At 33.4% G+C, this 12,622-nt stretch overlaps 1 protein-coding gene across 1 annotated transcript in view; it reads left to right on the forward strand.

Moving 5' to 3' along the window:
- LOC122577337 overlaps positions 1–12,622 on the forward strand; it is a 345,413-nt gene that overhangs the window by 211,320 nt on the left and 121,471 nt on the right. The window contains exons 9-10 of the mRNA XM_043748626.1: positions 5,271–5,473; positions 7,327–7,519. Of these exons, the coding sequence (XP_043604561.1) occupies positions 5,271–5,473; positions 7,327–7,519 (396 nt within the window). The remainder of the gene's footprint in view (positions 1–5,270; positions 5,474–7,326; positions 7,520–12,622) is intronic.

A 12,622-nucleotide genomic window follows, 5' to 3' on the forward strand; every position in this document is an offset into this window, starting at 1 on the left:
ACTAATTTTGGAAAATAAACACGAGAAATTTCTTACGAGACAGACAGAGATAAGTACAAAGTTTCTGTTTCTGCCAGAGACATTCATAGTGTATCACTCATGCACGGAACCTTCTTGCCTTCCATATTGAATTTTCACAACTAATCACGACCATGATCATATGACAAAACTAGACAAAATAATCCGAATATTCGGTTGTGACTAGTTGGGAAAAATTAACATGAAATACAAAAAGGTTCTCGTCCTGCGCATGCGTGACATGCTATGAATGTCTGAGACAAAGACAGAGATATTTTACTCTCTCTGTTTGTCTCGCAAGAACCCGGACTTTGTCGTCCTACATGCTGATTTTTCATAATTAGTCGCTACCGGTTGGTTTTCCTTAAACTTCGGTGTATGAGTGTCGAGACCCGTTAATATGACTGTAGTCCACACCACGATCGTGTACACAGGTCTAGAAACTCTCATAGCACGTTGACTGCCACGACGCCCATATTCGGGTGTCAGCAAAGTTTCTGGTAGGACCGCGTCACCCGTATTTGGGTGTCGCTTATTTGACTACTTGCGAAGGATCGTCGTAGGTATTTGAAAAGATATTCCAGAGAAAATAATAAAACTATTGAATTGCTATAAAAGTAATACGAAAATGGTTTATTAAAAAAATTATTTACGTGCATTATTAAAATATCGATGGGAGTACCTAGCAGAGAACGCTTGGTCTGACGGAGATTTCCTTGAACGTGGCAGTCAACGTAATAGAGGAACACGTTAAGTCGAATCCAATTTACCAACAACTATGTTAAAGAAAGAGAGAAAAAGACCGAGAAACAGCTAGACTTCATTTATTAAACATTGAATGATTAGGTATGAAATGATGAAAATAATAGGTGATCTTGTAGAACCATTGCGTCCTTACCGATTTCGATGATTTATAAATATGTTATAGAAATCAGCATTTTGAACACCTTTCTGTTATGCATATAATCGTCGGCCCCGTTTAATTTCCGAGATATTCGCGACAAAGGAAGCTGGTACTGCCGATACCACTTCTTGCGTGTGTATTTCTGCATATAGTTGTGCGTTTGTGGCAGTGTATGTTGTGTTGTTTACCGGCCACTTATTTTCTGTTTGTAAACGAAGGTTGTGCGAGCTTAAAGGCCTCGTTCACAACTGCATATGTGAGGCTGCAAGAAATGTCTGTTATAATTCACTTAAAAGTGAGTATCATCAATGTTTGGGTTCGATTTCTCAGTCCGGCCGCCTAGCGATGGCCGACAACGTTTGCGTGAACTAATAATAAATTAATTATAAAAATACTAGGGAAATGAATAATTGATATTATTTTATGAAATAGAATAATCATTATTATTGCACGCAAGCGTAGCCGGTCACCTCACAGCGGTCAGATTGAAAAATCTAACCTAAACCCAAACTCAATGCATTGATGATATTCACTTTTAATTGAGTTATAACAGACATTTCTTCAAGCTTGCCCGGTCTTCGTTTTTTATAAATAAAACAGAAGCGGTTTGCGGCCTGCAACCAAACCGATGCATACGCTGCCACAGACTCACATCGACAGACAGAAATACATTGTAGTTGTGGCAGCACATTTTCGCGAATATCTGGAAAATAAAGTTATATAGAAAAAATTGTCCAAAATGTTGAATTACATATTCAGAAATCATTGAAATTGGAGGGTAGTTAACGTTTCTACAATTTCACCTAAATTATTATATAATTATGATATAAAAACGTTTTTGCTCCAGCTTATATTCTCAGACGTAGATTTTTCGTGTTCCAAATTCTAAAAGTTGATCTGAGGCCTAAAGCTTCCACCCACTAAATAAAAAAGTAATATTTTATGCCGGCTTCTTTTGTTCCTTCACGGAGTTCTGTAAAACAACGGGGTAGGGAGCAAGACCGCGAGCCGCAGCCCGCTCACTCAACATATGTTACGATTGTATGTATGGATTTGCCGATAGATGATTTACATAATAGTTTCAGGTGGGAAACATATAATCACGTTACACAACGAATCCTAACTACTTGATTAAAGCGTCTTACTGTGGATAAATTGAACATCATTTGCCGGTTATTAAAAACCTTACCTTCCCCACAAGATTTTCCACATCGGGATATGTGACTGTGATCCAAACCAGTCTATATGACTGTGGTTGGAATGAGTGATCCGGCTACGTGGTAGCTTCGATGTGCCAGGTACTGTGATTCAGAAGTATGTAAACTCGCTGAAGTAAACCATCCGGAAATTGATTCCGGATAATCAGTATCCTACTGGATTTTCTGTAAAAAGATCTGTAGAAAGACTGATTAGAATCCGATTTTGATTATTTTTGGCTATGTTGTAGAAGTCGACAATTTGAACAATTTTCCCCTATATACATAAGGGCTAAATTCGCATAGTTTCCGGGATATTCGTGAAAAACAACCAGTAACAGAACATGTTTTATATGTTAAAATTGAAAACTAACCAACGGAATGGAAAAAGGACCTCGATGTTTGTAAGAATATGAATAATTTCAATTTTTTAATAATTTTGGCGGTTGAATGCAGTTTTAAATAAAAAAAAATTACGTTATAGTCACATTTCAGGTAATCCAAGATATCAGTTACGAAAAAAAAATTGAGCTACATTTGGGAACAGAACTGCGCTTGCTTACTTCGAAGCCTCAGGAGCACACGGGAATTCGAAATCGTCGGGCGAAAACACGGGGCTCACTTTCTCAGCGATCGTTTTCTCTTTATTGCGATGTCAAATTTAAAGCCCTTCGTTGACAGCTAAATCGCTCTGTGTTCTCGCCTAATTATACTTCTAGCAACAGCTCGTAGATGGCGAACGACATTAGATTGTAGTAGTAAGCGTACATGTTACACTGTTGCCATTTTCATACGCTCTCGTAAGCGTAGGTTCCAAGTTAAGTAGATAACTCTGTATATACGTATAGATACCATTATACCATACCTACTGCGTGAATCACGAAACATCATCAATTTAGATTATTTTGTTGTTAATGGACTGATTGAAAACATGAAATAGATATAACATGGTTCAAGGAAACCTTTAAGATAATTATAAGAAATTCCATTTTTGTTGCTTGTTGTTCTGTTGTTTAAGTTTTCCTGTTTTTGAATTTTCAAACTCTTCAATTTTTTATGAATAAACTTTTAATTTTCTTGCACTTCCTTTCAGCGGGTATAAGATATATTAAGACGAATTCGGCAAGTATTATGTTCTCTGTCTATCTAAACAGAGGAAACATTTAACAAATATCGATCTAAGCTCGTGAAGCAGTCGTTAATTTTGCGTTCACCCAAGTGTATTGCAGCTGATGGACATCGGTTTGAATATCGTCTTAATCAAGATAAAGGATATCTTTGTAACGTTTCTTCGGTTGAGGTGGAAACAAGATTTTGTTATGACACATGTCAAATTCGTCTAAATATCAAGTAAAAGATAGGTGTGAACAAAATTATAGGTTCATCTATAATAAAAGTGAAAATGGACTTGAAAATTCCAAAAGAAAAGAGGTGACTTTAGTATAATCACCTTAAAGATGTCATTGAGCCATGTTATACCAAACAACAATTTTTGATCTGAATGATCTAAATTGATTATGTTTCATGACTCACTCTGTATGATGATACTAATTTTGATCTTCTTGACCTATAAGCTTTTGCCAACATAAATAACATTTTGTGTTTTATATGTATACATATATCTACGTGCGTATGTCTGTAACCTATTTCATGATTCATAACATTCAAAATAGTCTTCTTAAATAACACATACCTTTGAAGTACATTGAAGAGAAATTTGAAATGCGAAGTATTTCTAAATAAATGTTTTCATTTACAGTATTTTCACTATAATAACACTTTTAGCATTAAATCAAAAAATCTCAAATTACACATGGAGATTCTATACAGGGTGTTTAGTTACAAATGTAAAAGAATTTAAGAGGCGATTCTTAAAGTTAAAATAAGATTAAAATCAGGGACGAAACAATTGTGTTATCGGCTTTGTTTTTTAGTTATTGGTTATTCATAACTAGCCGAAATAACCCCTATGCGCGAGCAAACCTTCTTACACGGACAGAAGTAGGTCAGCCTAAGCAGCCGAAACTATGACATTCGAAGATGTAAACCATTCTGCGCGGTGTTTTGTAAGAAAAATCGTAAATTAAACATTATACCTGCCTACTCATTAAAATCCATAACAGCATATCGGAAACCGTCTTATGGAATTTTTGAGTGGAGAGGATTAATGTTTTCTCTTTTCCTTTGCCTCCATAAATAATTAATAAATGATAGCACATATAAACAACGTTTATGCAAATTTCACACACGCATCGCGATCGTCCCTATTTTGCATAATCTTCAAACTTTACATAGCTAGAGATTTATTAGAGATGGTCATGGGAAAAATGGACTTCCTGTTTACTCGATGGGTTTCGGAAATATTTTAATTTTTCAAGGCTTATTGTCTTCAGTTTTTATGACTGTAACATGTTTTAAGCATGGAAAGGACAAAATTAGAAGAATACTCTAAGAAAACTGAAACATTGAAAAGAAGCACAACTATCGCATTTGTTATTTAACTATATTTGCGGAATAATATAAAATATTAATTTAACGCTTCGTTAACGCTAACGTAGGAACTGTTGAAAAACTGACTATAAGTTTTTCGTTAAATATTCGCTTTTCATCACAAAATATCAAATAATACATATACACACACACACACACACGTTATATATGTTAGTATAAATACAATTTATTTCAATAAATTACAATCCATTGTATAATTTTTACATGATGAATTATTTCCTAACACGTATCTCGTTTGTATTTATACTTTTTCCGTAATTAATGCGCAAGCTTTAACATTACGTTAAATGACAATTATTAGATTGCAGATTTTTATGGATTTATAGGAAATTTGAAAATGAAAAAATGCAGAAAATGCATAATATATTAATGCATTATATATTTTATTACTACTGTTATATATTTAATATACTATCAGTGCATTTACATATTTGATATAAAATAATATATCGAAATATATAAAATACCTAAAGTATAGTACTTATTCTAATATTTAGTAAGTGAAACAATTCTCTACACCTACATTTCATTTTTTAATTATGTCCATAAAAATATGAATTTATATAAATATCTACAGTCTAACAATTATAAGTACGAAATGTTAATAACTATGGTTTACTAATACGAATATTTGCTATTAGGCGTTTGGTCACCTGGAAGCGAGCCACCTCCACCCCCAAAGGAACCGAGTCCTGGCCAAAAAGAACCTGCAACGGATACTGGAATCCCTCCTGTCTGGACGCCTTCCAGCGCCGGAACCAGTCCAGTTCCTGAGAAAAAGGAATTTCGACCGGTGCAATTCGAAAGCCCTATTCTGAGCCGAAAAAAACCAGCGCAGCAAGAAGTAAGTTACCAAGAGACATATGCTACGATCCATTTCGTTTGCTCACAAAATTTAAGGAGATTTAACAGTCTCATTTCCACCCCACTAAAAATACGAAATGTAAACGTTTTGTTGAAACGATCGAAATATAACGTTATTTAAAGGTTTATTATATTTACGTTTTTATTTATAATATTAGATGTATGAAAGAATTTTGTGCTATTATTAGGTCTACCCACCCCCGGAAATTTCTATTTGTTTTAAATACATCTCAAAGAAACCCTAAGTGGCTATAATCACATTGTTTCCTTATTGAAACCTGTAAAACAATATATATAATATATCAGTAATATAGTGCCGTAAATGCACTTTTTTCACGAACACATTTTTGTATTTTCATTAGTAAAAGGACTAAAGAGTATAATTTTTCAGAAGTAACCTTTATTGTTGAAAAGCTTCAATAATTTCTATTAAGTATTAAGCATTATGTATTCTTCATCGATGTTACGGAACTTTTAAAAGCATAGAATATTTTCTCGGCATCTACTAATTGCTATTGGTTTATAACTTTTTGTATTAGACGCTTACTTATTTGATATGCTTTCTCAAATATTTAGTTTCGTATGTTCATACACATCATTGCTTAATAATCTCTTGATTTATTTTCAAACGGATATTTGACTATACACGAATATTCATGTATAGTAATGTATAATATTTCGAGATTTGTGAAGATTTATTTTATTTATACAGGGTGGTTGGTAACTGGTGGTACAAGCGGAAAGGGGGTGATTCTTCGCGAAAAAAGAAGTCGAAAATATAAAATAAAAATTTTTCGTTTGAGGCTTTGTTTTCGAGAAAATCGACTTTGAACTTTCGCTCGGTACGCGTGCACTTTATCACGTCTCGTCATAACGGATCTCACTGTAGATCGTTGTCTCGATGGATATTATCGCAGTTTAAGTTTGTTTTTGCCGTAACGGAAGATTAGGAATACACAATGAAATAATATGAAGTAATCATAAAGTTTATTATTACAAAAATTTTTGAAAATGTTGCCCATTCTGCCGAACACATAGTTCTGCTCTTCTAATTAAATTTCTATGAACACTTTCTAACGTATTCGATTGTTTTAAAGTATGAAAGGCTACAATAATCTTTTCTTTCAATTGCTCGCAATTTGCGATTTCTTCAGAATAGACAATTGACAAATAAAAGTCAAGCGGAGTTAAGTCAGGAGAGCGTGGTGGCCAAGCTATTGTTCCAGCACGACCAATCCAGCCTTGGTAATGTTGGTTTAAAAAATCTCTCACATGACGACTAAAATGTGGCGGTGCACCGTCTTGTTGAAAAATTAAACTTCCTCTAGTTCTCAGCGGTATATCTTCTAATAATTTCGGTAGTTTGTTTTGTAAGAAATCGAAATATGCTGCTGACGTTACATTTCCTTCGAAAAAATATGACCCAATAATTAGATGTCCGATTATGCCAGCCCAGACGTGATAAAGTGTACGCGTACCGAGCGAAAATTCAAAGTCGATTTTCTCGAAAACAAAGCCTCAAACGAAAAATTTCTATTCTATATTTTCGATTTCTTTTTTCGCGTAGAATCACCCCCTTTCCGCTTGTACCACCAGTTACCAACCACCCTGTATAATTAATATATTACATACATCATTGAATTAAAATTAGGATTCAGCTACATTTGAGTTTTCGAAAATTTTAGATCATTTGTCTATTTTTTTTTTTATTATTATTAGCCATTAGTCGTATGAATGTTTTAACAACACAAGTGTTAATAGAAATCAGAATTGCTTTAGAAATTTATATCCCTTTATTATTAACGCTCTGTCTCCATTCATATCATTTGTCAGAGTACACAGGAGGCCCCACCACCTTGGGAGACGGAAGAAGAAAAGAAAGAAACGTCACGAAGTTGTTACGACAGCAGCACGCGAATTGTCAATTCGCATTCAGCACCTTCGCAAGGATTAAGTTCATTAAGTTCAACACCTCATCTGCCACGTGCCCAGAATCCAACTATAACGCTGCTCCAGAAAGCAAGAGGTGAAAGACAAACTTCAACGTAAAAAATAGATTCATATAAAAAAAGAAGGAATAATATTATTTTAAAATAATACGAAAGATCATTTAAATATAACACGCGGAAATATAGCTTTATTTAAGAAATTTAAAAAGATTTAAATGTATATATTTTTATGTTTAATATTGTTGAGAATTTTGCATCTTTGAAGCCGAAATAATGTTATGGGAACACAAAATTTACATTTTTAATTAATATTTAAATAGCTATACATTTATTTAATGGACGATCTCTATTATATTTATCGATACATATTTGCACGCGTCTCAGCACTTCCTTCCATACCCGACTGTTAACCGACGGCTCTCCCAGATGCTTCTAACGTCTGAACAGTTTACATCCATCTGTTCTTGTGACGCCGCGTACACATATACTCTCACACACTGATACTCACATACAAGTATTCTTACTGCGCGTTTAACCTAGTCCAGCACAGAAAATTATACATATCTCAACAATTATTATTACTATTTATTTGTTTTTATTCATTCGAATTTGTACATAATTGAAACAGAATAAACTTCTTAACATTGAATCAAACGACTTGAGCTTTTTCGAGAAGTTGGAAGGATTAGTTTACTAAATGACATGTAAAGGACTTTACGAAAAATTACATTTGATTGTAATCGCGAAGAACATAGTGAAGTAGTAAAATAGTTATTGTTATTTCTTTACTCAGAAGTAACTCACAATAGCTATTATTATATTCAATGGATAAATCTATCACACCGTTCTGAGCCAAAAAAACCTTTATTGCACACTCTTACATGGACTAGGGATAAAAAACAAAAGAACATCTTAAACCTATCGATTAAATCTATTGTAACTAGAACTATCTTCTAGTTACTATTTCCTGTAACTAACGCATCTGCATATAGATGGCGAGCACGAACTCACGTTGTCATTTTCAACAATAGTAAAGCTTGTGATAAAAATTTAAAAAATACGTTCTGTAGATTTATGTCAGTTACATGTATACATATACATATACATAAGCTGCAAATTTCATCAAAATCGATTAATGCAGAAACAAGGAATCTTCAAATTTATTGCAGTAATAAGCTAAAAGTAGCGCTAGTAAAAAACTGCAATTTTCACTATTTTTAATCGTTTGTAGCTCATAGCCACGTTAACCGATTTTGATAAAATGTTAAGCATGTATATAACTGATATAAATCTACAAAACGTATGTTTAAAATCTTCATTGCAGTCTTAGATATGAAATTTGTAAAAACCCAGGTTTGCTGTTTTCTGCGCTATTCCAACAAAATGCGATTTTTTCGAAATTCTTTTATGCGTCATCTAGTAAACTAATTATTTCAACTTTTCAGAACAACTCAACTCTTTTGGTCTAATTTTAAAAAAGTTATTCTGTTTTAAAGGATGTACGATTACCAGTGACAGTAATCGTATACATTTACAAATGCATGAACAAAAAGAAATAAAAAATATATAAAAAGAATAAATATATAATGGTAATAATCATTATATAACATATGTATATAATATATATATTATATAATTATATAAATATTATATATGTTATATAATTACATGTTATACATTGTATTGCATATACGAAACAATTATATTACACAACAATTATATGTTATACATACATATATAATGATTATTATATATATCTTTCTTATATATTTTTTATTTCTTTCTTGTGAGGCATTTATAAATGTATACAATTACTGTCACTCGTAATCGTACATCCTTTAAAAAGATAACAGAATAACTTAAAATTGGACCAAAAATGATAGTTATATATCCGTTTATCTCGGAACACGCGATTCGCTCGAATACAATTATCGGGATCTTTTATAGCGTTTTTGAAAATTAGCTGCGACCAAGTAATGGTCAGTTATCGTGAAGAGTGATGAATATTTACAACACCAGGCTACAGATGCTCAGCCATGTCGAGTTACACGAATTACAAATTTTGTAGAGTTTTAAAAAGTTATTACAAAGAATTCCAAGAAAGCTGTTTGAACATGAATTCTATAAGCTGTATCTCACGTGTTCCTTGTTTCTCATTCTTACACTCAATGTATTCATAACAGAGCGATTCGAAACCAGATAATAGCAACCAATTTCTAGAATGTGGTCGTTAACAAACTTTAAATTACAACGTATATAAAAGAACATATTTAACAGGTTAATAATGAATTATCCTAGCTCAACGAAGTAAAAACAGAGTCTAGATGTTTGTGAGAATGTGAATAATAATATTGTACACAGTTACTTTTCAGACAGACGGCTGATTTAAAATCGATGTATGATTGTAATAGTAACCATATATGTTGTGGATTTTGGAAGTTAAATTCCAATATAAAACACATGAATTCCTTACAATATAAAATTATATGATAATATTAGGTCGTCAGGATAGTTCTTTTCGCGTTCGCCGCTCGGTGTCTTATTTCGTTCTGCTTAAGTAAACAAACCACCAGATCGCTCTACCGTCAATCGTGTGGTCACTAGTTATCCTCTGGTAAGGCAAGAGAACAGTTCTCCACGTTAGTAAAAAGTGTATCGAGTGTTTTTTGCGTGGTGAAAGATGGAAGACCAAGAGATGCAGTTTGGTCACGTTATGTTTCACTGCTTTAAAAAAGACAGTACGCGTAAAAACACTGCAAAGGAGATTTGTGACGTTTATGGTGATCTGTCTATAACTGTTCAAACAGTCCGGAATTGGTTTAGGAGGTTTAGAGCCGGAAATTTTAATCTGAAAGATGAAGATCGCAGCGGACGTTCACCCACCACTGATACTGATCTTGTCAAGGTCTACCTCGATGAAAATCCAAGGTCTAGTGCTCGTGATATAGCAGATGCTTTAAACATTCCGCGAACAACGATTCATGAGCATTTAACAAAGCGAAGTGTAGGTCCCCCATCAACTGACGCAGAGCAATCTCCTGAATCGAATCTCGACATGCGATTTGCTAATTCAACGCAACAAAAGAGAGTTATTTTTAAAAAAGTTTATTACTGGGGGTGAAAGTTGGATTCTCTACGACAACACCGCGCGCAAGCGATCTTGGTCGAGTCGAGATAACTGTCCTCTCAGTGAAAAATGGCATTATGAGGCTTCCGGAGAGACGGCAAAAGATGGTAGAAGAGAAAGGATCATACATTATTTAAGAAAAGTACACAGAAGGAAACATATTTTATACTTACCTGCTACTAAAAAAACGAAAAGAACTTTCCGGACAATCTAATATAATTACTAATTAATGGTTTTATTACAATTCTCTTATAATACATTTTGTTCTAGCCTTTTCATTTGTTTCAAGGGATTTAGTTTTAGTTCAAGGGATTTGACTAGTAGAGGAAGTGTAAACACTTTTGGAATACAAGTGATGAAAAATTTTGGAACACAAAATGCGAGCGATACTGATAGACACGCATCTCTTAGGAGATTTTTGAGCGGAAGTAGTCGTGACTATAGCATGTACTAGAAATATAACCCTAACTGGTGTAAACAAAAGGGCAACGCCACTAGAAGAGTAAGTAGGTAAGAAGCCGACTGTTTTGTATTTGAAGATATTTAGGAGTGTCGCATACTATTATGTATCCAAAGAGGCAAGAAATAAGTTAGATAGAAGAGCAAAGAGAATATCTGTAAGGATATGTAAAGAACAACTTACAAAATATATGATCTGAAAAGTAAGAAAATACAGGTAGTGAGGGCGGTAAAGTTTAATAAAGAAGTCAGTGGCTCTAAGCTGTTACAGGAAGGTGGATATGAAAGTGACTTGGGAAAAACAAGATATGTTGAAGGAAGGACAAAAGAATACTGTGAAGATGAAAAACAGATAACACCGTTGATTGAAGACATGGAAGAGGACGTAGAGAATCAACAGTAAGAAGTTAGTGATAGTCTGTGTGATGATAATGTATAAAACAGGAATCACATGAGATAACATATAAAGGAAAACCCACCAGATTTAGAACATAGAATAAGTTTCAAACAAAGGAAGGAAGACAAGAGTGAGGAATAGGGAAATGGAACAGGCAAATAATGTGATGTTATGTAACATATTGATTTCTAACAATAAAGATGTGGCAATAACTTCAGGAGAAACAGAAAACTGGAAGAAGGCGAGGAATGAATAAATAATGTCCATGGAGCAGCATAACGTGTAGAATTTTGTACCGAGAAAAACTCACATGAGAGTTATAAAGAACAAATAGATATTCCATGTCAAATTCCATGTCCTCAACAAAGTAGTACTGTATAAAACTAGATCGGTAGGCGTTGGTTGTCAGCTAAAGTTAAGAGTACATTGTGAAATATCCTTTGCACTGGTAATAAAACTGTAAACTGTTAAGGCTATATCAGCATTAGCCATTATATATAATTTAAAAATAAAGCAGTTTGATGTAAAATGCACATATTTACATAATATGGTAAATGAAGAAGTTTATGTTATAATGTGGAATAACTCCCAGGATTTATAAAGGCTCGAGATAAAGCCTGTAGTTGAATAGAAGTATATATGGACTACCCCAGCCAATATATCAATGGAATCAAAACATAAATAATGTTCTTAGGAACGAATGATTTAGGAATGCCAAGATTAGAGGAAGACCCATGTGTTTATAAAATTTAGGATAGAAATAGTATATTATTACTATATGCATATGTTGTGTGTGCATGCACATATGCATGTTAAGTATAGTCAAGGAAATTAGAACTATTTATAATATATGACGTCTTATGACAATAAGAGAAATTAATAAGTAAATAGAGTTACTTCAGAACCAAAATATTAATTTCTTAAACATTAAGATCGAGGAGAATGAATTAGGATTAAGTTTGTCTGAGACAGGTTAGATAAGATTCTTGATCCAAATTAGTGCAATCTGGTAAAGACACCGACAGATTCACAACAAAATTTAGACATTCACTATAATCCCACAAGGGTAGATACGCAGATTGTACTAGGAAATGCTTGGGAATCTGTTTGTAGGCTCAGGGCCTAACATATCGTTCTGTATAAGCCAGTTATTTCAATAAAGCTAAAACCCTAAATCTATCCATTTGAAGACCTTGA

Source organism: Bombus pyrosoma, linkage group LG18 (assembly GCF_014825855.1).
Source record: "Bombus pyrosoma isolate SC7728 linkage group LG18, ASM1482585v1, whole genome shotgun sequence".
Lineage (NCBI taxonomy): Eukaryota > Metazoa > Arthropoda > Insecta > Hymenoptera > Apidae > Bombus > Bombus pyrosoma.